At 44.9% G+C, this 26,268-nt stretch overlaps 2 protein-coding genes across 6 annotated transcripts in view; both read left to right on the forward strand.

Moving 5' to 3' along the window:
• The window catches only part of MFHAS1 (multifunctional ROCO family signaling regulator 1), a 35,064-nt gene extending 22,246 nt beyond the window's left edge, over positions 1-12,818 (forward strand). Inside the window, exons 2-4 of one of the 3 annotated variants that reach the window (XR_007203509.1) lie at positions 7,090-7,216; positions 8,711-9,122; positions 10,639-12,818. Coding sequence is in view for 2 of the 3 variants with exons in the window: in XM_048303021.1 (XP_048158978.1) it covers positions 7,090-7,220 (131 nt within the window). In the remaining variant the exon portion in view is untranslated. Of the gene's footprint in view, positions 1-7,089; positions 7,246-8,710 lie in introns of all 3 variants that reach the window. The other 2 variants (XM_048303021.1, XM_048303020.1) reach the window with 2 other exon arrangements.
• A 214-nt stretch (positions 12,819-13,032) lies between these two features.
• ERI1 (exoribonuclease 1) lies at positions 13,033-25,996 on the forward strand. 3 transcript variants are annotated; one of them, XM_048303022.1, is made up of 7 exons: positions 13,036-14,817; positions 15,532-15,707; positions 17,798-18,008; positions 19,357-19,440; positions 20,083-20,192; positions 22,400-22,514; positions 23,507-25,996. In XM_048303022.1, the coding sequence occupies exons 1-7, from the start codon at positions 14,743-14,745 to the stop codon at positions 23,747-23,749; spliced, it is 1,014 nt and encodes a 337-aa protein (XP_048158979.1). In that variant the 5' UTR covers positions 13,036-14,742; the 3' UTR covers positions 23,750-25,996. The 3 variants fall into 3 exon arrangements, with proteins under 3 accessions (XP_048158980.1, XP_048158979.1, XP_048158981.1); XM_048303023.1 differs by lacking the exon at positions 19,357-19,440 and having other exon boundaries at positions 13,033-14,817; XM_048303024.1 differs by lacking the exon at positions 15,532-15,707 and having other exon boundaries at positions 14,487-14,817; positions 17,797-18,008.
• The last annotated feature ends 272 nt before the right edge of the window (positions 25,997-26,268 follow it).

Raw genomic sequence — 26,268 nt, forward strand, 5'->3', positions numbered from 1 at the left:
TGTTTTGATCATTTACTGCTCTCTGCATTTGTGTTTGTGAGTCTGCAGATGGGAAGTACTAAATTGTGTGGTTTGGGGAATGTAAGGAGTTTTTTTATTTGCTTTTAATTGATTTCCAGTTCTAACTATAACTTCTATGTGCCTGAGAAAAATATAATTAACTCATGTTTTGGGACAAACATAGAGTTTTCCAAGTTTTATACTTGGAAGCCTTGTACTGCCACACTGGTAAGGGATGGTCTCAAATAACTCATGAGGAGAAAATTAGTGTATGAGTTGTAATTTGGTATTTTGGGTAATCAACCTCCTGTAGCTGTTGAGTCGAACATCCACAACACTTTCCACTCAAGTTCTCCGCACAGAGGTATGCTCGGTCCAGTGCCAAGGGCTTCCCCAGAGCTTTTGCAAATGTTCAGGTGTGTCAATGTCCTCTTCTGCTGTGACAGTGATGGGTTAAGAGCTAGCTGACCCTATAATGACTTGTGGAAGAAGGAGGATATTTAACCCTCTTAAGCCTTTCGACCGTAGCTGGTGTTTGTGTGACTCTCCCCTTCCCTGAGTGGCAGAAAATAGACTTAATGATTGCCCGTTGCAGCATCTGTCTGCCTGTGTCTCCTGGACAGGCCTTGCAGAGCACGCTAGCCTTTAGCAAAGCCCTGGACTTCCTGCCAGGGTGATTAGCCTGGCAGTTCCTTGGGTAGGAGGTAAAGTGTGGGGTGATCTCAGCTGCTGTGGGAAAAGCTGCCTGGCCTTGAGCTGAGCAGAGCCCAGCTTCTGCAGCACCTCTGGGGTTCCTGGCCTGGAGGACTGCAGCTCTGGGTTCTAAAGCTTGACCTGTCAGCTCCAAGCTGAAAAGCACTGCTGTCTGTTTCCAGAGGTTGTTTTGTGTTTCTTTCACCTCACATGACTTAATAGACTTGAGAAGACAATTTCCCATGCAGCCATCTGGGGGAAGTATGCCAGGTGAGCCATATATATGTCCACAGTCAGAGTTGTGAGGCCTAGAGATGAGGTGCTGGCTTGAGAGATGGCTGATACTGGAGCTGGAAAGTTGTCCAGTGCTTGGATCAGCCAGTAGCCCCAAGGCTGAGTCTGCCCCTCTAGCAGTTGTGATGCTCTAGATTGGAGCTGGGCAGCCACAGGAGACTGCTCTCTGCTCAAGGAAGCTGTTGGTGTTTTCAGTCTTGAACCCTTCAAAGGAGAAATCGGTTCCTTTTGCATATTTTGGAAAGCTCTAACTCTTGCTCTCCGCACGCTGTTCTCTGTGCTATCAGCTTCTGGTCTTGGGGACTCACCTCTTCAGGCTAGTTCTCTGCCTTGCAGATGGCTGCCTTTCCCACTCCACATTTCCAGAGCAAGCTTTCTTTTTGTTTTCAAGCCTTCTCTTTCTTTTTAAATGATATCAAATCCCAGGCTCACTGGTTCCTGAGTATGTGCTGTACCTGATGGGTGGTTCTGCTCACCAGCCTGCTGTTGTGATCAGTGCTTACCAACAGTTTTTCTTTTCTGTTGCCTTTTTTGCACAGCAGTCTCTCCCACTAAGGCTCTTTGACAGGCTGCGATTTTTGTTGTTGTTTTTGTTTGCTAGTTCTAAGCTCCTTTGACTGGGGACTGCAACATGAGGCTTATGAAACTTTTGTTCATAATGTGCATTGCACTCTGTTCTGCTCCCTTTTGTGATGTCTCTGCTTTCAGCTTCTTTTTCGTTTTTTTGTTTGTTGTTTGTTTGTTTGTTTGGTTTTTGGTTTTGGTGTTTTTTTTTTTTTTTGCTATATTTGTGGCCAGGAGAATAGCCTTCAGTGAGAAAAAAATTAAATCCTAACTTGGAGGTCTCTATCCAGCCCTCTGCCTCAAGCAGGCTGGGTAGATAAGGTCACTCAGGACTCCAGAAATAAATCAAGTGCAGTGTTCTATCTTTCTGGGGAATATTTTTGTGCGTGACATGCCGGCAGTGCTGCAAGGAGCATATTAAAAATTCATACCAGTACAGAGCAGTATTTTCTATGCACAGTGCTTGAGAATAAGCTTGTGTGTCATGCACAGCAACATTTGTATAAAGCAAGTAATTAGTTTCATCTAAGCAGAGAGTTGCAAAGACAAGATTTAAATGGCGTGGAGTAGAAGCAGGCTTGTTGTGAGACACCATCTCCTTCCCTTTTCTTCTGCCAAGACTCCTGGAAGATTTCTTGTAGAGCTGGCTGCAAAGTCCTAGTGTGTGAGGGTGTTTCCTGCACTTAAAGCAGAAGGGGATATCTGTGCACATGGCTATTCATCTCACCCTGCCTCTGTGACAGCTTTGATGTAATTGTGTAAGTGCTCCAGCTATTGAACCTTAACAAACAGCTGGGCACAGAAGCTGTAGCTTCTCCAACCCCAATTTCTTTGCAGTTGTATGGATGAAAGAGGATGGCACTGCATGCAACGCAGAGGGGTGTTCTGAGACCCAGAGCTCTCATGTGAGCCCTGTTGTCCAACTGCTGTTGGAAACCAAGCATGGGACACGTGCTTTGGGTATGCAGGCAGTGTTGAAGTGTTCTCTTCTCTACTGTTCTGAAGGCATGGCTGGTGAGTGCTATGCTGAGAGATGTCACAAACAAAGATTAGTCAAAGGAGGCTTGACAGAGAAGCAGTTGAGGCTGAGATGTAAAGTCTGTCTCCAGTCAACCACAGTTGCAGTGGTTTGTGTTGGAAACCCTTCAGCATGGAGGAAGAGTGAGAAGGGATTTAGGGTAAGAGAACATATGAGCACTGAGGCTGCAAAAACCAGTGTGTCCTTGGTTGGAGCAGCTCTGGGATATATGGTGGAGTAAGTGGGTCAGTGCTGAAGCAGGACAAGGTGTAGGAGCAGCTTGGTTTTGGCTCTCATGCCCTCCATTCCTCATGTTGTGAAGCATGAGCAATATCTCTTCAAGGTCCCTAGCAGACTGAAGAGAGAGAAGCAAGACCACAGAGCCAGGGCCAGGTCCTGCTCATCCACTGCTGACTGGGTGTCCCAATGGGGCCCAAATCCTGACAGCAGGAATGACAGCATGAAAATTATAAACATCATCAGGCTGATACTGCGCAAGTGTGTTCTCCTGGGAGCTCTGAGGGAGAGGAGATGGCATGACAGGCCAGAGTAGAGTATCTCATCCCTATGCCCTTGCAGCAGATTCTTGATACATGAATGGGGAACCTTAGGCCACTTAGCACAGCCATTGCAGTGGGAACTGCGTAAAGGCAAATGGTCTAGGTGGGATTTTCTTCCTGCATGCAAAACCTTCCTCTCTGTTAGGCAGCCAAGTAGGCTTACAGCTGGCCTTGTCTGGCTGCCAGCATGGAGTAACCAAACACTCCTACCAGTATTTGCTTTTCTTGCTGTCAGCCTCTCTCCTAACTCTCTGATTTGTCATGGGTATCTGGCATTTCACGGGTATTTTCTAAAGGCCAGTGAAGTGTGCTTTGCAGCATGCATGGGTCTGATCAGTGGCATGGGCTTTGAGCGAGCGCGTGTCTGTGTCTGTTCTGGGAAAAAACAGTGGCAGTGAAGAACATCTTGCTGACATAGAAATACCTGCTTCAGGTGAGCTGGCTAATGCTGAAAGGAAACAGGCCTTTCTGGTAGAGCACTGGGCATGAGTGAAGGTTTGTTCCTGCCTATCCCTGGGACTGCCCATGTGTAGCACATTTCTTTTAAATGGTGCAGGCAGCATGACTCACTCAGCCCATGCCTGGGGGAGTTTACAAACCAACTTACTGCTGCAGCCAGACTGACCATGGTAGTTTCATGATAGGGTCTTGGTTTGTGTCTCAACCTTAACTTGCTGTGCAGCACATTTTACCAGGTTGTGGAGACCAATTTCTCTGCCAAAACACCAGGAGGGCTGCCACAGGACTGATACAGCTTTTCTGCACCATTTGTGCCATTGCAAATGGAGGAGCAGCAAAAGGAGCATCTTCTAAAGCATTTGCTCTCTGTTTGCAGGTGCTTTTAACCAGGCTTGGCAGGTGCCTCTCTGCTATCAACTGAACTGGGATTTAGATGCATCTAAACATCAGGCCTTGGTCAGCAAGTACCCAGCATTAACGTGCCTTGTAAATAAGGCTCATGCTCTTAAATCAGATGAATAAGCTTAGTCATGCTGATTTGTCTGCTGGAGTTGGAGTTTTGGTTAAAACCTTAGTGGCTTCTGTGGAAGTTAATTTTAAAACTAAGTCCATGCTGAGACTAAGATAAGCTTCGTGGCTGTGTGTGTGCTATTGCAGGCAACCTTTCAGAGAGGGCAGGCAGAACTGAGGTTTCCAGTAAAATTTGTGACATGCTCACAGAGGAATGTGCAACCAAAATACAGCCTGTATGTAGGGGCAGAACAAGTACTGCAGACATGAGGTGCTACAGCTAGATTTAAACTTAACAATTAAACCAAGCAAACACCTCCACACTTAGCTTTTCCTTTTGTATCAATCAGTCCAATACCTCACTGGATCTCCTCTTTCCCACCCTGCTGTGGCCCTGAGGACTTTTATTGATAATCCCCTACAGTTTGTATAATTTCTGAATAGAAGTGTGAGGCTTCTGAAACCTCCAAGAGATTCTGGGCCTGGAGAGTTGTATCCAAGCAGGGTGTCTCAATGCTAGTTTGTTATAGCATACATTACATTGCATATTGCAATGGGATTTGCACCAGCTTTTTCAATAGTGATATTAGGTGTGATTTAGATAGTTATAGCTGGTTTAGTATTGTGATGAGTTTGTGCAGCAAAGATGACCAGTTTGCAATGAGAAGGGGATGAGAACAGTATAGTAAAGCAGCAGGACATCTTTTAGCTGAAAGGGGGAGGAATAGTAAGGATGCATAGTTGACCTTCTGTCCACTTGGTGCACGGTATGTCTTATGGAGAAATTATAAGAAAAGTCTTTCTTCTGGGGAGCAGCATGTATGTCAGCAGGAAATGGGAGTGGGGCTGGAGGAGCTTTGGTTGTGGCTGGGCACAGAGTAAGGTGATCTCTTTCCCAGAAACAGCCTAGAGGAGAAGGTAAAGCCATAAAGAAAAGGAGGGTGACTGAAGAGCCATGGCAAGGGGTTTGCCTGCAAATCAGACATCTATTTTACCCTACAGCAATCTTCTCTGCATGAGAAATCACCATCTAAGTATTTCTGAAGTGGGAAGATAGGAATGAAGGCTCAAGCAGACAGACCAGTCTTATTGTACTCCTCTCATTTAAGATCTAATGGATATTAGCCCTGTCTTTAAAGTGTATAATGGTGCTCTGATTTTGTGACTCATCTTTCAGAGATGGTGCTTTTAGTACAGTTATCAATACTGCAGTGGAAGTCAGCCTGGGGTTGGAAACCTGGGAATTGTTGGGACATGGAGCCCTGTGGCGTACGTGCTTGATGGGTTGCAATGCTGCTTTCAAAGTATGACAGCTCATGTAATTGAGGACGCTGCCTTGCAGACTTAACTTTGAATTGCAAATGCCATAACATTTCTTCTGGTTCGGAAGATGCGTCTTCCTCGCTTAAAAGCTGCTCTGCCAGTTCAGGTTTGAGTGTAGGCGTGAGATGACGGGAGATACTCAAACCAACTGTGAATTCAGACTGTAGACCATGGGAGCAAACTGGAATTGCTGGCCCTACAAAGTGGGGTATCTCTCAAGGTGAACGGTGTGTGTTCCTTGCCAGGCCCTCTCCTCTGTTTTCATGATATGAAATTCCATGCTTTGGAAAAAACAAGGGGTTTTAGATCTGCTATTTCCTGAAAGTGAGAAGAGAAGCAGTGTGAGAAGGAGAAGAGGGAAGCAGCATTTGCAGGGCTTCATGCCCCGTGATGGGGCTGCCTTTTGTGCTATTGCTGCACAGGCTGAGCAGTACTTTGAAGTGTGATTTCTTTTCTGTTTTTCCTGGGGTGCCCAGCAATAGCAACTAGACACAAGGAGAACAACTGATGTTCTTTAACAGCAGAGGAATTTATTGCAAGTGCATTTAAAAATAGAGGAGTCCCAGCACCATCTGTCTTGAGTGTTTTGGTGGAAGTGGGGACAGCTCACAGTGGCTGCTTGATTGATGGGTCCAGACAGTTTTGTGTGGACCTGTGGCTGCAGACCACTTACAGCTGGCCTGCCTCTGTAAAGAAAGTCACTGATCAAGCTGGTTGTGATCTGGTGCCTCTGCCTTGGGTAGGTCTGTTTGGCACCCATATAGGCACACTCAGAAGAATTGAGCCCTTGCTGGTCATCCCATATTGCCTTTGAGAGCAGACCCTACCTCCCAGACAGGTATCAAGAGGTGTTTCTGGTGCTGTTGGGTGCTAAACTGTAGCTGGACTACTCTGAGGAGATGGCATATTGATGTCTGGGGGACCTGGCTTGCTGGGGCCAGTCATCTGTGGAGTGGAGCCAGGAGGAAACTTGATTTGCTCTGAGTGAGCTGTTGGGGAAGTGTTCCCCGGGGCTGGGCACATCTCAGCAACTGGCTTTCCCCTCTCACTGTGCTGACCTGTGTCTTGCCCTGAACTACATTCCGCAAGGGTGCCAGCAGTGAGGAGCTGCCAACTTGGCACTTGAACAGCGGAGCTGACGCAGCTTACTTCACAGAGGGATACCAGGCGGTGTGAGAGCCCCCCACTGCTACTGACTCAATACAGAGCTCGTATTGCCTCCATTATGGACGAGCTGACAGCTGGGAGCTGGGATGTGCATGCTCAGCAGAGTACAGCATAGCCAAGGGTCCTGACAGGATGCAGCAGCAGTCCCATGGCAGTTGTGGCAAATGCACCCAGGGAGAGAATCATTAGGGAATCTTCCATCTAGATGCTATGAATTCCTAAGGAGCTCTTGAGTCTGTGTGCAGTGATTCAAAGCAGAGACAGGAAAGATAGTAGATGTTACATGTGTGGTGACTAGCATGTCTCCAAGCTGTACTCAGGACATTCACCATGGTTATGTGTATGGGACCTGCTTGCATTGCAGGACCAGTAAGCCCTCTTGCAGTGCTTGCCTTTGTCGCTCATGGATGCTTACCTGGTGAGGGGGAGAGGAAGGGCATGCTAAAACAAAAATTGCCTTGCTGATGCTTAGAAGTTTTCATTGTTTTCCTTTATTCACAGGAGAACTGCTGAGTCAGCCGAGACCAGAGGGACTGACGGAGATCATCTGTCCCAAGAACGGCAGCGAGCGAGTTAATGTTGCCTTGGTTTACCCCCCCACTCCTACTGTGATCAGCCCTTGTTCCAAGTGAGACCAGAAAGCAGACCTATTCCCCTGTCAGTAGACACCAGAAAGCCTATGTAAAACATGCCCTCACTAAGCACTTTTTTTCTGGAAGGTAGCAGCCCCACAGCCAGCCTGGGGACTGTTCTAATTATTTGTGGCTGTAGACAGCCCACTCAAAGGATAGAAAGTACAGTGAAATGGGCTGAGGTGTTCTCTGAGCTGTGTTGCGGCAGATGCAAGACACACATTGGGCAGGACAGATCAGGAGATAATGCAGTCGTGGGTGGGTTTTGGTAGGATGGGACCTCAGGAGATTTCTGTACACCCCCTGCTCAAACAGGACCACTCTCACAGGCAGGTCAGGTTCCTTGAGACCTTGTATAGGTGAGGATGTCATCCTTGGATGACAAGGATGAAGGTGCTACCACCTCTCCAGACTTTATTCTGGGACAGAACTTCTTTCCTTTTGTTCCATCTGAGTCTCAGCTATTATTTTATTTTATTAACTTGGCTTTCATTGCCATAAGATGCATTGCTGGCTTGTGTTCAACATGTTCTCCACCAGATCCCAAGCCAGCAGGACCCCAGACTATGGGGGTGCATGGGGTTGTCCTGTCGTAGGTGTAGAGTTATGCACTTGTTCTTGTTGAATTTCACAGCACTGTTGTTGGTCCAGTCCTCCAACTTGGTGAGGTCCCCCTGGAGAGAAGCCCTCCTCTCTTGTGTATCTATAGCCTATATGTACTTCACAGAGTGGGAATGTGCTTGGAAAACAGAGCTGTATTGTGGTGGGAAAAAATGTGCAGCAACACTCACAAAAGCAGCCAGTGCCTTGGCTTTTTGATGCATGGGTTTTCCTGCAAAACAAAAATTCAGCCATGGTCTGTTCTAATTGGAGTGGCACAAGGGAATTTGGTATGGACCTTAGAGGAGCAGCTGAGTGTCTTTCTGGTGTCTGCTGCTGTGCTGCATGCAAATGCCTATTACTTTCACTTCAGTGTCTTGACAGTAGCTTTAGATGCTGTTCTCTCTGTTCAGTACCCTCCCATTCCAAAATACCACTCCTTCTGGTAGAGAATAGCTTCAGTGATGGGTGGTTGTTGAGCTGCGTGTGAAGGTGAGGCTGAAGTGCCCACCTGGGGTAGAAAACAAAGTAGCTGCTCTGATACTGAGCCACAGGTCACTACTGCCTGTTCATTTGGTCCTCCTGTGTGTATGCACTTGGCACAGTACGTTTCTAACCTGAGAGTGCCATTTTTGTTGTACTGTGCTGTCAGGGTATACCTCCTGTCCTCCTGTCCTCCAGCCTGCCTTCCACAATGTCTGTTAACTGTGTCCCAGTTTCGCAGTCACTGTGCTGGCAGGAAGCTTGTGTTCTCAGAAAGGCCTGTGTTACTTTTACTTTACTTCACACTCCCTATTTAGAAGCCTAGAGAAAATGTGTGTCTTAGGTTATTCATGACAAGCACTATGAACCCTGCTACATTACTTTTTCTTTATCCTTTCCTCTTCCAGATAAACCGTCAGTGCTGGTGCCAAAGGTTTTCCACCGGGCAGAACATGGCTGATGCTCTGCAGTGCTCCCATGGAGTTGGTGCTGACGGAGATCAATGGGACTTTGGACTCTGAAATGCTGTGGGGCAGGGCAGCTCCCAGGTGGGGGCTTCGTGGCTGGAGTGGAGTCATCTGGAGGTTGGGGATGACAAGGCATGAAGGAAAATGATTGCTGCAGATGGCAGGGCCGCTGGCCAGAGGGAAAGCACTGGGGATAGGTTTCTGTGGACCCACTGATCGCGTGTTGAAAACCCATTTGGATCTCATGATGAATGTAAAAATGTTCTTGGTATACCATTTAATTCAGACCTGCTTGGAGGAAAGTCTCTTGAAATGAGCTGTAGCGGGATTCCCTGGATTTGTTCCTGGACAAGTGAGTTTTGTGGCAGTTGGCCAAGGCTTTGCCAGGGAGTGGGTTGGTACTGTGAAGCCTTTAAAATTGCTCCACCACAAAACAGTTGGCTGTGTCCCATGCAGCAATCTTGGGCCGAGGCTGGCACAGCAGGAGGAGAAGCAGGCTGGGAAATGTTTCCTGCCCTGTGCGTTCACATACGTTGTGCCATGAAGTGGTGAGGATGTGCTATGATCATGCAGGGATGAAATCAGGGCAGTCAGTGTGCCTCTGGCACATGCTATTTCTTATCCCTAGTCTTACCACTATCCCTGAACAGCTGCTGGTCTGCCATGTCTGGATGCTCTGGTACTGCCATTGTGGTACTCTCCATGTATTGTGTCCACTAGAGTACTAAAAATCTAGATCTTGATCCTCCTCCTAGAAAAGCCACCCAGGCATCTTTGTGCAGAGATCTAGTGAAGCAGTGTGTGGCTGTGTGGTACAAACTGATCCTGATCTCCTTGGGCTGACCCTGGCAGCCATGCTTCATGAGCAGCCATTTTCCCTCTCCAGATGTGGGAAAGGGCAGGCTGAGCACTGGCACCAAAGTTCTGGTTTCTCCCCCAGCTATGTGATTTTGAGGATTTATAAGATGTTGCTGTTAGTTTGTGCCCTGCAGCTGAGCCCTGGTACCTGTGAGCCCTGCTCCATGCAAATATTTATTTAGTGTAAATCAATAGGAGGCAGGCATTTTCAGAGCCAGGATCCGATCATCAGATGCTGGGGGAGGTCTGAGAGATGAGGGACTTAAAATACTTGTGTTGATGTACAGCTCTTAATTCTTCGGGCTGTGATGGCAGACCTGGGATGGCTGGTACAGCTCAGCAGGCAGTGCCCACCAGGATGTGAGCTGGCCAGGCCTGCAACCACTGCAAGGCAGTGATGTGTCCTGCTGGAACCTGCTGCTGTTGCACAGGTGATATTCCCCTGGTTTCTGATCCTTCAAATACCAGCTTTATGTGCAAGGCTGTAAATCTTCCCATTGGCAAGAACTTAATGCTGGGAAAGCAGGGCAGAAGCTGCTCCAGCAGGGGATCCAGAGGCCAGGTAGAAGAAATCAAGCCATGTACCTTACTTAAGGGGGAAAAGCTGCCAAATAAAAGCTGGCAGCTCAGTCAGCTTCATGTCTCTTCAGGGAATCGTTCCAGCTTGGGAGGGTAGCTTGGTCTCAGATTTCACATGTTGACCTGCTACCTCTGGCAATGAACCTTCTTACGTCAGTGAGACTCATTAATTGATTGTGCTTCTGTGTTGCTGTGGATAAACTGGAGACTCAAAATTGTCTGTGGTGGCTGGAGGTGGAAGGGAGGTGAGATCTTTGAATGGTGGTCAGGAATAATACTAGGAGACTCCCGTGTCCTGAGTCTTGCTGCCCTTGAAACATGCCTGGTACAGGCAGAACTTGTGTTAGAGCATTCCCTACTGTCACCTCCCGTGCTGGGTGGCCTTCTCCTCCTGTTTTGCTGCTACTCACCTCTCTTTCCATTCTCCATAGGAAGAAACTAGCGATTTGTTGCTGTGAAGTTGCGTGGAAACCACATTGTAAAGAAACCACAAACTGGAATCCTTTTCCAGCCGGAGGCCTGTTTCCCAGTGTGCCCATCTGGTCTGGGATGCGTGAGCATTGAAGGAGTGAGAGGACAGAGCAGACGTCTTACAGCCTGCTCCTTGGGACCGCAGCCCTCCTGCCAGGGTGTGCCACCTCCGTGGGAGCATTCCCTGGCCTTTGCAGGCACTCAGTCTGCTGCTGTGCACTGAAGCCGTAATGCCGGGAGTGTGGCAGTATGGAGATCAGTCTAGTTGGGTCTATTTAATATGAAACAGTGATTGCTCATCCACCCACTGTTTAGTAACTGGTGTAACTGTGTTTTCATCTGAATTTTTTTAATATGCAAAAGCCATTTAATTTTCTATGCAGTTCAGAAACATCTCCCCTTTGCAATTGCCAGGTGGGAGATCCATACAGGAGAACCAAACCAAGCAGCTCACAGTACTTTTGATTTTGCTGTCGCTGTCTTTTAAGGATGCGTCCTGGGATCCTTATACAGTGTCCCTTTGCTGAGCTCCTGCCTCAGACCTCACTTAATATCCCTGAGCCCCAGGGATGAGGGCCCTGTATTTTTGAAGGATCTGTCATTTTTCATGAATCAAGCTACAAGGAAAGAGGGCCTCAATGCAGTGCCCTAACAGTAGATACCTGAGTTCAGAGTATGTATTATGTTCCTGTTTTGTCCCTGCTTGGAGAGTTACCAAACTGTTAGAAATGACTAAAGCCTCTATGGAGCACTCTTCAGCCTTTACTGAAGATGTATTATAAAGAGGTCAGAAAGGACTGGGGCATCAGCTGTCTCCCTGTGGAGCTGACAATGAATTTAACTCCTTTGGAATAGGAGGAGAATCTCCTGGCAATCTCCTAGATGCCTACTTCACTCGAGATGATTGTGTTGGTTTTGCTTATTGGTTTGCAGACCCCTTGCTTGACCACTTTTTGATTTCCTGCTGAAACTGGTTCAGACAGGTTTGGAAGCAGAGCTGGCAAACTGCTTTGCACTTAATGACTTTCAGCAGCTGGAAGATGTCCTGGAGTACCTCATGTTACGCTCTGAAGCAAAACCTGGGATTTAAACCTGCACCCGTCCAAGTGAAACTCCCAGGATAGCAGCTTTGCCTTCTTCTGGGTCTGTGTAACATGAGGAATTGCATGTCCCTAAGCAGCCTACAAATTGGCAGAGCAAAGAATGATGCTGCACATCTAGGTCATTTTAGGGCTTACAGGAGTAGTTGGAGACTTCTGGCAGCTGCAGAGGGTCCTGTGTGGTGGGACACCTCTGTTTTAACTGTCCTATAAGCAAAAAGGTCAGAGAAGTAAGATTGTTTCCAGCCTGCCACAAGGTCAGGATGCCTTTGACCAGTCTCCTTTCATGGCAGTGCTATTCTTTCTGCATTGTCTCTGCTCTGAGCTTAGAGGATTCAGCTTTAACAAGTTAAACTGAAATAGAGCCTAGATTGGGATTTACCCTGCCTTATGGTCTCTCAAATCAGATGGAAGAGACTGGGGGCTGCAGAAGCATGGGTCATTTCCCTTGCAGCATCTCCCATGCCACAGTTTCATGGTGGCTTTAAAACCAGTGTATGTGGGTGCTGCTTTCCCAGGAACTCAAGGTGTGCTTGGCTGTGCTGTAGCACTGGAGCTTATGTGGGGTCCGTGTTCTCTTCCCTGTTGTACCTCTGAGGCAGTTAAAGTTTGTCAAAGCAGTAGAGGCTCCTCACTGTGAGGAGTTAGATGCGGTTGTGTCAAAGGGAACTGCAAATGTTACTTAGGAGCTCACTAAGTGAGTTGAAAATCCACTGGCTCACTCCTGCAGAGCCAGATCCCGGAGCTCAGTTCCTCTCGTGCCCTTTGGATGGGATCTTGGGCTGGCATCCTTGGAACAGCAGTGCCGGGAGGTGGAGATGCTGCACTGCAGTAAGCACAAGAAGAGGCAAGCAGTGTAGCACTCATCACATGCTTCATGGCTCAGTTCATGGACTCTAATTGCAGGTATTCATATAATCTACATCACTGGGCAGGACTCTGCGCACACACACATGCATGCCCAGACATACATGCACCACACCCACACTTGCCCACACATCCTCGCCAAAATGACTGAAAATAAAAGTGATCTCAATCTCCAGGAGAGTCCTGGCTGTGTGATTTGTTTTTCCTCTTGCAGTGCCTCCTTGGGCTCTAGTTCTGGAAGGGTCTGCACCTAGTTGTAGATCTGTGCTGTAGCAAAGTCATGAAGAGATTTGGCATTGAGTGGATCTGAGCATGAAGCCCCTCATTTAGTATCTGTGAACCATTGCCCACTCTAGCAAGGAAGAGTGGTAAGGCAGGTGGTCCTCTGCTTGGCAACAGGGGCGTTTGTGGCAGCACCAGGAGGGTGAATTAAAAAAGGGAGCAAATCCCTTCCCACTGCTGCAGTTTAACCCCCTCGGGCAACTAAGCATGATCACACAGCTGCTCACTCACCACTACCTCCTGGTGGGAAGGAAAATAGGAAAAAAAGTAAACCCCATACGTTAAGAGCAGTTTAATAATGAAAGCAAAGTAAAATATAATACTACTAATGATAGTAATTGCAATGAAAGAGAGAGGAATAAAACGCAAGAAAGACAAGTGATACACAATACAGTTGCTCACCACTCGCTGACTGATGCCCAGCCCCTCCCCGATGGCGGGATGATGGGGGATGAGCATCGTCAACTCCCAGGCAACTCCTCCCCCCCCCCCCCCCCCCCCCCTCCATTTACATACTGGGCACAGTGTTCCATGATATGGAATATCCCTTTGGCCGGTTCAGGTCAGCTGTCCGACTGTGCTTCCTCCCAGCTTGTGCACCTTCTCACTGGAAGAGCATGGGAAACTGAAAAGTCCTTGACTTAGAGTGAGCACTACTGAGCAACAACTAAATCATCAGTGTGTTACCCACAATATTCTCATACTAAATCCAAAAAATACAGCACTTCACCAGCCTCTAACTAAATTAACTATCTCAGCCAAAACCGAGACACGCACATAGCCCTGAGTGTTTTGTGTGACCTCACTTCTGCCATCACTCCATCAGGAGAAGACGAGACAGACCTTTATGGCACACCCACCGAAGATGACAAATGCTGCCCAGCAGGTCTAGGGGAGGGGATGTCAGCATCTGCAATGAGATACTGGTGTGCCAGAGTGAGATGGGAGGCTGAAGGTGGATGCTGGGGCCCCAGCCACAACAGGGCAGAAGAGAAGATTCTGGGCTGTTTAGCGGGGAGCAGATGTGGAGGTGTTGGCGTGGTTGCATCAGGTGGGTGCCAATACACATCGGCCTCCATCACTGAGGGATATTGGACTGCACTTCAGGACTGTGGGAGGCACCTGCAGAAAATAAACTGACCTGTGTTGGACAGAGACTTCACTGCTTTGCCTTCACCTCCTGGCCAAGAAGATCCAGAGAGCTTACACGTGTCTCGTGCCACCCACCTCACCCTGCTTGTTGACTGTGGATTAAAGGATATGGGGAACAGCAGGCAAGGCAAATTCCCTGGCAGGAAAGGGCTGGGGGCCAACTGCATCCTTCTGGTAGCTGTGAGCTGGCACCCAACACACCACGGGTGTCCCAGATCCATGTTTTGGGTGCTCTGTGCAAAGTCAGTGTCATGAGAAGGAGCACGGAGGCATAAATGAGGTGTCTGTCCAGCGTGTGTTTCCCGTAACACGGAGAGAGCTTCCAAAGAGCCGCCGTGACCCCAAACCCCGGGGGGACTGCTGGGCAAATTCCCAGGAGGGCTGAGGCAGGCGCATGAGGCGGGGGTGCTGCTGCAGAGGGGCAGGGCCGAGGGCTGGCGGGACAGCCGGGGGTGAGGCGGCCCGGCACGCGTGGCACAAGCGCACCACAGTGTTTGAAACCCGAGGGGGACGCCGGGAGCCGTGGCCGCAGCTGCTCGGGTCTCACGCAGCCGAACGAGCGGGGCGGTGGAGCCGCCGCTCCGCCCAGGGGCGGGCTCCGAGCTCTCCCGCCCCTGACGGGCCGCCGTCGCTGCCACGGTTCCCGCCGCTACTGCTGCCGCCATGGAAGAGCAGAAGGAGAACCGCCCGCAGGCCGCCCGGGACGAGGCGCCGGCCGCTCTCGCAGCCTGCCCGCCGGTGAGTGCGCGGGGAGGCGGGGGCGGCTGCGGCCGGGCGGTGCTGGCCCGAGGCTGTGGCCCCGCGCTCGCTCGCCCAGGGCGGCCCGGCTGCCAGCCCGCCTCGGGCCTCGGCCCGCCCGGCCCTGCCCCGCCCCGGGACTGCCCGGGGCTCGCCCTCCCGAGGGGCGCCGCCGGTGCCGCGGGCCCGCCCGAGGCCGCGCCGTGTGCGCACCCCGCAAAGGCCGCGAGCAGCGGTCGGGAGCCGAAGTGTCCGTAGTTCTTCCTGTTAGTTTATTGCTTTGTTTATTTTGCACGTATTGGGCACCGGCCCGCGTGTCCCAGTCAGTGTGGATTCTGGTTAATTCACTTGTCGAGAGAAAGCTGGTGAAGGCTTTGCCCGCTTGCACCACAGAACTCTGTTCAGATTAGGATGCGTATTCAAGTTTTGTCTCCAAGAGCTGCTGTTCGACGTAGCTCAAGACGCGTGCATGAGTATCCCTTTATTCTGTTTGCTGCTGTTTAGGAAAACAGTGTTTCAGAGCAGGCTTCAGGCAGTAAACAGTGTTTCAGGCAGTATTTATTTTCTTACCTGTCTCTAAGCTAGTTCACTCAGTCGGATCACAAGTGTAACAGTGTGATGCTTTACTGCGTTTTGGTGCCAAAACGAACTATGAATGCTCAGGCTTCTTGTTTCGACCTTCTTAAATGACTTCCTGATTTCTCTTTTTTCCAGGGTAAGCAGCATTGTAGGATCAGTGATCAAGAAACTAATGGCAAAACCTCAGCTGCCAGTTCAAACGACTTCAGTGATCCGATTTACAAAGAAATTGCTATAACCAATGGTTATATCAACAGAATGACCAGAGAAGAGCTCAGAAGTAAACTCGCAGAGTTCAAGCTTGAAACCAGGTTATTTGTTAACATCTTGATTTATCTTTGAGAGCAGTAGAGCCATGAGAGATGATTATTTTAAGGTTTAAAAACTCAGCACAAAGTGAAAAGCAGACACAGCACCAGACACCAATTGTTTTATGTGCAATCTTGTTGCAGCTTTTGTTGTAGGATTAAAGTATACTGCTTTATGTGTGCTGTCTCAACTGGCAACCCAAAGAAATGAAAGAATACATAACTGTAAGGTACTTCTCATCACTTTTTGGTCAAGGGGGAAAGAAGAACTACAGTGGTTCTCAGGTGGTGCTGCAGACCTTCATCATATAGAAACTTGCTTCAGAACAGCCATATTTTTATTTACTGTACCAGTACAGATCTGATACTCGCTACAAACTCTGGTGATGTGGCTCAGGATTTAATCAATCAGAGGACAGGTACCCTTAGATGGAGAGTTTGCTACTCTGAATACATGCCCTGGAATAATGTGAAAAAACGAATGTATTATAAGCTGATTTTGCGCTCACTGGGGCAGAGGCAAGGGAATATAGCATAGTTCCTCCTGTATTGAAAATGAGCTGCAAGACTAATAATTCTGTGGCCAGACATATTTGAGATATTGTGAAGAAGGTCAGCTGGGAAAAATGAAGTGTATTGTTTCTGTAGGCAACAGTAATGAGGAAGTAGTGGTGGGGAGTTAGTTGGTTAAATTAATTTAGTGCTTCAGGAGGAAAAAATCTTATCATTACCTGAGAAATTTTTTCATAAAACACATTAGATGTCTGTAGCTGTTTAGCAGTTGCTCGGATTTAAAAATAAAAAGCAGAATTCAAATAGTGTATGATGTGTTTGTGGTCTTCTCTTAGGTTGTAAGTTTTCTACATGCATTTTTTAATCTAGTTGTAAATGCTGAAAGCTTTAAATTTCTCTTTCAGCGGAGCTAGACTTCTTTCGTCAATGTATTCAATTAAGTCAAGTCAGAATATGTCTTGTCTGTAAACAAATAGTGACTGTAGAGAATTGAGCAGATTGCCACACTCCATCCTTTCCTTTGAGGTTATCATGATAGTCGATCGTTTCCTATTTTCAGCTTTTTTTATAAGTTTGATGGAGAAAGAAGTAATTTGCCGCTCCATCAGTTCCCATACTGTCTCAACTTTGAATGAACTGGACATTGACTTAAACTAGATCAATAAACCAGGGTGAAGAAGAGTTATCTCTGCAGAAGCAGTTGATGTTCTCAAATGCAGGTTTAGTAGTTTGATTTCAGTTCTTATTTGTGGATCAGTGGGCTGCTTTTCTGATAATACCACTTGCTACACATATCTCTTACAGCCTCTGTTATTCCATTTGCAATGAATAATTTTGAAAACATCTTCCTTGAAAGGGTAAATTATCCTCATTTATTCAGCTCCGGTTTGGTACATGGCAGTTCTGGCATATGCACTCAATGTTTGTATTAAAAGGACGCAGTAAGTAACTTTAATCTCTTGCCATGTGAATTTATTTATAGCCACAAACCTCCTGAAAAGCAGGATCTTGACCAGGAAGTTTTTCTGACAACTGAAATCTCAAATACTTTCTTTTAATAGAGTTATTCGAGCTCAATTTTAAATTTAAATTAAGAAGAATTTAAAATGTGGGCATTTAAGCTGGATTCTGTGTTATCTATGCCACTGATGCAGAAAGGCCTCGGGCATGACTCACTTCAGGTAGAGGGCACAGGTGAAGCAATACTTCTTCCAGGGCCAGGGGCCAGCTAGGAGTAATCTACAAAGACTTGAGCTTTGGAAAAGCTTTGGATACTGAGTCTTGCTGAACTAGAGGTGACTGCAGAGTTTCTCTATGCCATGCTTCCCAGTCTGTCCCTGGTATTGTATTGATGGGGGGTATCACAGCCTTTGCGTTATCCCAGATAATGGGATATAATGTAGCATAGATGATGGGGATAACACTCCTCTATGATAAAGTGGAATTCAGACTTCGCAAGTGCTTGTGTTCAAAATGAGATTAATAAGTGTTGAACTTTCAAATGTTAAATATAGCTTCAGTTTTACAACAAGGGAAATAATTAAACAAGAGTGTCTTTGTCACTTTCCCTATTTCTTTAGAGGAGTGAAAGATGTACTGAAAAAGAGATTGAAAAATTATTATAAGAAACAGAAGCTGATGCAGAAGGAACACACTAATGGAAACAGCTGCTATGACTACATCTGTGTTGTTGACTTTGAAGCAACATGTGAAGAAGGAAACCCACCTGAATTTGTACATGAAATAATTGAGTTTCCTGTTGTCTTAGTAAACACACGTACCCTGGAAATAGTAAGTGCTCTAATTGCTGTGTTGGTATGCTATTCTTTGATGTAACTTGTTTGCATCAGAAAGTCTAAATTAGTTTTTAAGTAGATCTTGAACTTCATTAAAATAGCATACTTTTTTTTTCATAAGGGCTTATCCTCTGTGTCTCTTAGGTACAAACAATACTTTCTATTCTGAAAGCATTTTCCAAATGATCATTCTCCTGCTGTTGACTCCCTCTATTGATAACAAGTTTTCTTGTCTGTGTCTGTTCCCACCTGCCCTTTCTTTCCCTGCTTTAAGGTCCACAAATCTATTTCTAGGACTTAAGGGATTCATCATAATAAAAAATGATTAATTTCTGTGGTCCTGTGTGAGGCAATCTAGAAGACACTAATGCAGAGATGTAGAAAGTGAGGCTGAGTGAACTCCACTTCTTGTCGGGCTCAACTGTTTCTACATTGTACCCAACAGATTGATAGCTGTGTAACCTGATTTTAAACAAACATACTTAGCAGGCATTTGGTAGCCTCAAGTGCTCTGTTCCAGTACAGCTTTCTTTTAGGATAAACTACCCGCTGCTTAAGTGAAACTGAGTGACTCAGTGAGCACACCTCTGACTAATGGTTCATTTATGAAGAACTCTTAAGAGGAGGAGGATTTCCGGTAATCATTGTGATGCTAAACTAAAGTATAGCTACATGTATGACTAACTGCAGAAAAAGGATTGTGCAGATTACCAGGATTGTTTTTACTGCTCTTAGAGTGGGTTTTTTTGTCTGTCTAAAAGGTTTTGTATAACAGCAGGGATTTGGGGCTTTCTTTTTCCATGAAACTTGCCTTCAGTCTTCACTCTTCCATTGCTCAGTTTCCCAGAGTGAGGTTTTGTTTGTCTCTGTCTGGCTGGCATCCAGAGGTGTAGGACTTGCATGAAGCTTCTGAGGTGTGCAACTGGTTGCTTTCCTTGAATTGCAGGTGAACCTTTATAGAAACCACCTAAAAAATACAAGGCTTTGCTCATGCCTTTCACTTTTTTCCTTACTCACACTCTTCTTTTCCCAAATCCTCTGCTTTTTTGCAGTCTGTCCTTTCCCCCTCTTAAATCCACATTCCCACTCTTTGGTGCCTACTGGCTGAGAGAAAGGACATGTTCTGGTTTGTTTTGGGGTGACTTTATGAAAAGCTATGTGTCCCATCAGGAATCTGATGATGGCCAGTCAGGAGGCTCATACTGGCTCAGGTGGTACACACTCCTTTTTGCCTGCAGCAGGACAAGTAGCTGCTGTTGCCTTTGGGCTGCAGGCGAGCCAGAGAAGCTGCCTTGTGGGCTGCACAGCGTGCTGCAGCTGAGCCTTTGATTCTCCTGTTACAGGAGGATACCTTTCAGCAATACGTGAAGCCAGAGATTAATCCCAAGCTTTCAAACTTCTGCATCAGTCTGACAGGAATAACCCAGGTAATTGCGCTTTTGTTTCTTCAGGAAGAAACAGGAAAAAAAGATATGTGGTGTTGATGTTTTCACACTGGTAACTTTAAATGGTAATATTTCATGGTTATTTTTCTGTAAGGCCTATTCTCTTAATCCTTGTTTTTTCCCTCTCCCAGTTATCACAGAGCTGATTTCACTAAATTGGTCATTTTGTGGGGAAGAGCATTCACTTTTTAATTCATGTGGAGGAATTTAATCTTTAGTAGAGCTAAGTACCTTTTGAATTGCATCAGTTCCTCTTCTAAGATTTTTATTCTAAAGAGTTTAGAGTCTTAAGATGGCAATGGCTTTTGATAAGTGACTTAAGAAGGAGCCTTGGAAACAACCTCAGATGTTTTAATCCTAGTTCAACTGCTGACTAACCTTGTTACCTTTACAGAAGCTATTAGGAGGCTGGCTCTTGTAGCGGTGCTTTTGTGGTGCTATTTTTTCAGTTTAGAAAAATCTCTCCAGTCATCTGTTAATGTGTAAGCTGGTTTTGTAAAGACTGTGATGAAGCCAATTTTGTAAGTCCCCATATACCAATACAGTTTTTACACTTAATGCTGGGTTGTTTCTTTTCCTGAAAAAATGTTCCTTACTTTGTTTTGGGTTTTTTTGTTCTCTTAGGACATTGTTGATAAAGCTGATACTTTTCCTCAAGTTCTGCAGAATGTTGTAGAGTGGATGAGACAACGAGAACTGGGAACAAAGTATAGCTATTCCATGTTGACTGATGGGTATGTCCTTATGTAACCTTCAGCACAATCTAAAACCGCAAAACCGTGTTTAATATTTGTGAGAGCATTGCTAAAGATGGATCAGGACGCTGCCATTTTGCTGATTTTATTTTAATTGAAGCTTTTGGTAAAATTGGGAAGGCTGAACTGAACCATTGAAAATGAAGCTTAAATCCATCAGATGGCGCCGTTTCTTTCCTAGTGGTCTGTATGCAACAAAGTGATGCTGAGCAGACTTTATGCTTTATTGCTGCTGTAATTCTCCATTTATATCTAGCACATAATACCTGAAAATAACACTGCAGTTTTAGTTCTAGGTAACTTCTGTGCCCTTCTGCATCTGAGGCTTCAGAAGTGTGTGGTGGGTGTGCTGTGGTACCCTGTGTCTGTTAGTGTTACTGTTAATACATACTGGATATTTTGCTGGAAGACAATGGACGGTGGTCTTTATGGAACAAGGAGAAATGGCTAGCACAGAAACCTCTGCTTTGGCTTAGAGGACTGTGGCTCTGGTGGGTCCCACCTCTGACAAGCTTTGTGTGTTCCACTAGTCCCTGGAACTGCCACCTGAACTTGCTCTCTCACAAGGTCTATGTGGAAAATCAAGTCCCCAGATAACTGCATGGTGAAGAGGTCTTGAGATCTAGATACATTTGTGGTGCAATATTGTTCTTGGGATCTTACCTTTGTTATATAGTGAAATACAGTGTTTGAGCTTTATCTTGTAGAGCACTGGCCAGAGCATTTTTTTTTTTACAGATGCCACTTGCCTTTTAGCTGTGAAACAGTATTATTCTGTTAACATATCTGCTTTACTCCTTCTCTTGGAATGAAGGATTTAAGTATGACAGGGAGTTTTTAACATTAGCTGTGTTGAGGTAAATGATGAGCACTTTCGTACTTGCCTGCAGCAGGTCTTCTGCTGTGCTGGATTAAAAAGGCAGTTCTGTGCTGCTCTGATGCAATGACTCTGTTGAACCAGAATGAGAGGAACCCTGAAACAAAAATGGAGCTTATGAAAAAACAGCCTGTGGAATCTGAGCATAATTTCCTAACGCTTCTGCCAAGTAAAGCCCAGATAAATATTCTAGTCTATGAGTAGTTTGAAAAATAATTTATCAGAGTAGATTAGTAGATACATAATAGATATACAGGGTTTTTTTGACTGACCCAACTTAAATTAATGAGAGTTGGTTTTGGCCATGAGACCCTTTTCTCAAAGTTACTGAAGTTTTAGACAATTACTGTAGGTCACAAGTCTTTTCTGGCGAAGAACCCACGTTACTGAAATACTGTTGTGTCCAGTGTGAACCATTTAAAAAGGTGTCACACAGGACTTGAGGTGTACAGTATAGACCCATGTGCACCTTAAAAATAAGGAGTTAACATAATGCCATTCCAATCTTAATAAATTTAAGGAGCTATGGTAAATATTTCTGTTTAACTAATTTTTAACCTGTAATTACATTGCTATCTGTGGAAGCAACGGTGAATTCAAAACAGAAAATGCTAAAGCAAAACTGGCGCAAGGCTGGTTATATTACTGGGCCTAAATGTCTCTGGAATTCCCCTCCAGAGGAATACCCTCAGTGAAATTCCTTAAGGAAAATAGGTGCATTGAAATCTCTGTTGTGTAGGTGAGATTGCACAGACAGCTACAAGAGATGGGGAAAAAAAGCTTTACTTTAGCTTGCCGCTTACAAACTTGTTGGGGTGGTTCCCTTCAGGAAGGCAGGCTGCTAAATAAATAGGATTATAATTTCTTCATATTTTCATAGAGATCTGGTTTCTCATAAAACTAGGTGCAGTCTAGTTTCAATAGCCTACCTGAAATAGAGGTACATGCATACCCAAATAATCAGGAAGATTTAAGGTGTCGCTTGCTTCCCCGAGGGCTGTGTAAGCATCTAATTTATTGGCAGTTTTCAGTGTTGATGTGGTAGGTGGAGTACTTGGTGTGCTATTTTTTGTCTTAACCATTGTGGACCTGAAACTATCCTGGTGAAAGTCTCGCTCATGTCATTATTTTTTTGGCCATGATTAACAAACTCATACCAAAAAATTCTTTACCATGACTATAGCAAAAGAGCTTTTCCTAAACTGTTTTTCTTCTACCAGAGACAAGACAGCTCTTAGTTCTACAAGTGTGTAATATGTAGAACACAGGATTATATATGACTAATGTTTTCCTCTTTTGACTTTTTAAGATCGTGGGATATGAGTAAATTTTTGAACATCCAGTGCCGTATTAGCCGTATCAAATACCCTTCTTTCGCCAAAAAGTGGATCAATATTCGCAAATCATATGGGAACTTCTACAAGGTTTGTACAAATTGCTGTTTCTCTTATGGGAAAATTTGATTTAAAAGTCTAGAATGTCCTGTTGTGCTTGTCATCTCTACTTGTGTAGTATAAAATTATAGTACTTAAACTAGTTGCCTGGTGCCTGATTTTCAAATGTGCTTCATGTGCAGGTCTCACTTCACTGATTGAAGATCATATAATCTACAGCATTTTGGTTTTAATCTTGTTTTTAAGAGTCAGGTTGTGCTCCTTGAAGGATTGTCTAAAACTTTTATACCGGTCCTCTTAGATCAAATGTATTTCGAAGTAGTTCAGCTGAAAAGACTGTATTGATTTTTCAATTTTTTTTTCCTGTTTTCATGCAATACACTACAAAACTAATTTGCACCTCTACCCTCATATAGTCTTGACTTTTGACAGTGTAATGGGGACAGAGAAAGATTAGGACCTCTAGATAAAAGAGAGATTGACATTTAATAAGGGAAGAGCTTTACTTAGTGCTGGGCAAATATTACAGGGTTGCTGTAGATGTTGCTGATCAGATACTGTGAAGGTTGAAGGCATTCAGGATCTTGATGTCAGTGAGAATCAGGAGCCTGGTGCTTCTTTAATCACTTAGAATTTAGAAGGAAAACCAGAATCTGATTCCCTCTGCAATGCCTCTGTGGGTGGTAATTTGTTTTTTGTAAAGATTGTTAAATTTATCTAGGCCGTGGCTTCCACCCTTGCCAGCACAGGTGTATCTTGAGCTGGTGCTGGTGAGAGGCCCTTGGCATCATCTCAGGTCTAGACAAACTCCTGTTGACTGTGTCTCCTCTGTAAAAATGGGAGTGTCTGTCTCACCAAGGTGCTTTGAAGCTAAATGGTTAGTGATCTGACAGAAGGCAACATGAAAGTAATATGTGACTTAAGTAGACTTAAAATCTGCATGTGTTTCTACTGCCCCGTGTTAGATTAAAAAGATTTGGTGCTGAACCTAATCCTTGAATGTTACTCCCTTTCTCCATCAGGTTCCTAGGAACCAGACCAAGCTGACAATCATGCTTGAAAATCTGGGCATGAATTATGATGGGAGACCTCACAGTGGACTTGATGACTCTAAAAACATTGCAAGGATAGCTATAAGGATGCTGCAGGATGGCTGTGACCTTCGGGTGAATGAGAGAATTCACGGTGGACAGCTGATGACAGTCTCCTCCTCAGTCCCCTTAGAGGGAGCCCCTGCTCCACAGATGCCCCGCTACAGAAACTAGCAGTTCAGGGTTCTGCCTCAGGAACTGCCCTCAGATACCCGCTAAAGACTCCAGAGCTTAGTAAATGGCCACCTCTGCCAGCTTGTCTGCCATGCAGAATCCTAAAGCACCTTAACTAATCATCTCTGTTGAAATAAAGAGGAGTGTGGAAGCTTTTTGCTCTTAGAAGCCTGTTACAGCAATTTTTTTTTGTACTGATGACTTCTGTTGTTGTTTCCAACTTAGCTAGCAGTGAGGTTGATATCTGGAATCCAGACAAAGTGTTAAGCTTTTAAGAGCATGTAATTTAAACACCTGCTAAGAGGGATTGAGTCTGTGTGCCCACAGCCTGTGGGTAGTATTTGTTCACTGTGATGTACTCCAATCATATCTAGCATCTCCTTATTCATTGCACACAAATAAACCATTCCTGGAAGAACTGAAAGAGCAATGGTTGGGCTGGCCCTTCCTGATAAGGCACTCTTCTAAGGGTTCCTGCCAATTTTTTTGTTTTTTACAAAGTCTAGGAGAAATGGGTACGCATTCATCAGTTCTAAAGCAGTAGAGGAGTACTCTGTTGTTTGGGGTTTTTCTTAAAGGGATATGTTTGTCTGCTTCCCCATCAAATGGAGAGCTGGGTGTTGAATAAAAATTCCATTAATGTTATATGACAGTATTTTTCTAACCTGTGTTTCAAAGGGGAAGGTTCTTCAGATTTTCACTTTGAGGATCACATCTCCTATTCCTACATAGCTGCCCTTCATTTAATGTTGTTTTTAGACACTATCAGCCATTTGGTCTTAACAATGAGTGAAGTAAAGTAAGTTCAAAACATGCCAGGTTGTTAAAATTTCATGCTGTGTGATTATTACATAAAACAGGAAGTTTCTCATTCATGGCTAAAGCCATGCTTAGCTATTTTTGGTATCTTCTTGTGCTTCTACCACCATGAAGCTATACCTTTATTGCAAAACCTAACATTGGAAGATTAATGTAATTTTATTATTAAAGGCCACAGCTAATTACTAACTACTTCTGCTTTCTCCCCGGGCCTCAGATAAGATGATATTCAAAAGAGGCCAGAGTGTTAATTTGCTTTGTCTCCATGGACTGTTACAAAGTGCACCATTAATGTGATCAACTCTGCATTAGAATGGCTTGTTCTGAAAAGTGGAATAATATATTTTGGTTGCTCTTAGTTAAAAAAAGAAAAAGAAATTTGCTATCCCTATGTTACAATTCACCCGTTTTGCCATTTACATTCAGGACACAAATGACCAATTAATAAACTTTGTTAAGAACACTGACTGTTTGACTAATCAAACTCCTCCCAGCCCTGCTTTGCTCTTCTGACTGTTAAACTGCATCAATGGAACTGTGAAACCTTCCATTTTAAATTCATGTAAGAGGGAGAAGTGTTAGTCAATTCTCAGTTGCTTCATATGTTTTCTTTCCTGAGTCACAGATTTGGATGGTCATAACTGCTTAGAATGCTGGTTTTTAGTTTAGTTTTGGTTTGGTTTTTTTTTTCCCCTGAAAGCAGATACTTGTTCTCTTGTAGAGTTTTGTTGAACTTTACGGTTTCTTTTCCTTTTGTAGCCATACTTGATGGATTTTCAGAAGGTAAAATCCGAATCTCTGATATGCTTGCTCCTAAAATACCATGTATCTGTCAGCCCATATTTTGTACAAATTCCTATATACATGCTTTTCACTGTAGTGACTGTAGTTCCTCTTTTTCTGAAGTACCATGGTAATTTACTTCTTTTGCATCTGAGTTACTGTTGTGCAAGTTTCTGTGATGAAACAGTCTGGTTCAGCAGATCTCTCCTGGGCAGCCAGAGACTTTATCACTAGTCTTTATTTACAGGAACCGGGCTCACAGTCGAATGAGAAACTTCTATTTGTTGCAGATTATACTACAGGTTGCATAAGAGCTGTTGTAATTGTACATCATTTATTTTAAGTACAGAGTTGTTTATTTTTGCTAAGTAACGTCAAAAAGATATTTTGAGGTAAGGGTTAAATAATGATTGTTTTCTGTTTACTGCTTGAGTAGGTTGGGATGCTTTTTATCAGTGAGCTGTAGAATTCAGTAGAATCATTCCAGATACTATTTTATCTGTCAGATTAATGTCAAACTGTAAGCTGGAAGTATTCTCACAGACTATTTGATTCTGTGATTTTGAGATGAAGTGAATTTTAACAATGTTTGCTGATTTTTTGGAAATGTAAACAAAGTTATTAAAATAATTTCATATTTTTAAACATGTCAGGTACTGAATTTGGTCTGTAAAGCATGAGATTATTTCAACAGTCCTGGGGGTCTTGGCATCAGCTCAGCTCATGATTGGTCTTCAACATTGCCATGGCTGGGTGGCTTAAATCTCATGCATGTGACTAGTTCACAACAATCAGTAATGAGATAAATTTTCCTGGATACTTCATACCGCAGGGGAAGGAGGCACTTGAGGGAGAAAAAAAAAGTGGTTTGGTGATTTTACTAGTGATGCTCATGTTCAGCCAGACAGTGTTTTTTC

Source organism: Corvus hawaiiensis, chromosome 5, assembly GCF_020740725.1.
Source record: "Corvus hawaiiensis isolate bCorHaw1 chromosome 5, bCorHaw1.pri.cur, whole genome shotgun sequence".
Taxonomy (NCBI): domain Eukaryota; kingdom Metazoa; phylum Chordata; class Aves; order Passeriformes; family Corvidae; genus Corvus; species Corvus hawaiiensis.

Coding starts and splice junctions, on each gene's coding strand:
- ERI1 (XM_048303022.1), top strand. CDS start 14,743: ATGGAAGAGCAGAAGGAGAACCGCCCGCAGGCCGCCCGGGACGAGGCG. Junction 20,193..22,399: donor TATTCCATGTTGACTGATGG/GTATGTCCTTAT, acceptor TGACTTTTTAAG/ATCGTGGGATATGAGTAAAT. Junction 22,515..23,506: donor CATATGGGAACTTCTACAAG/GTTTGTACAAAT, acceptor TTTCTCCATCAG/GTTCCTAGGAACCAGACCAA.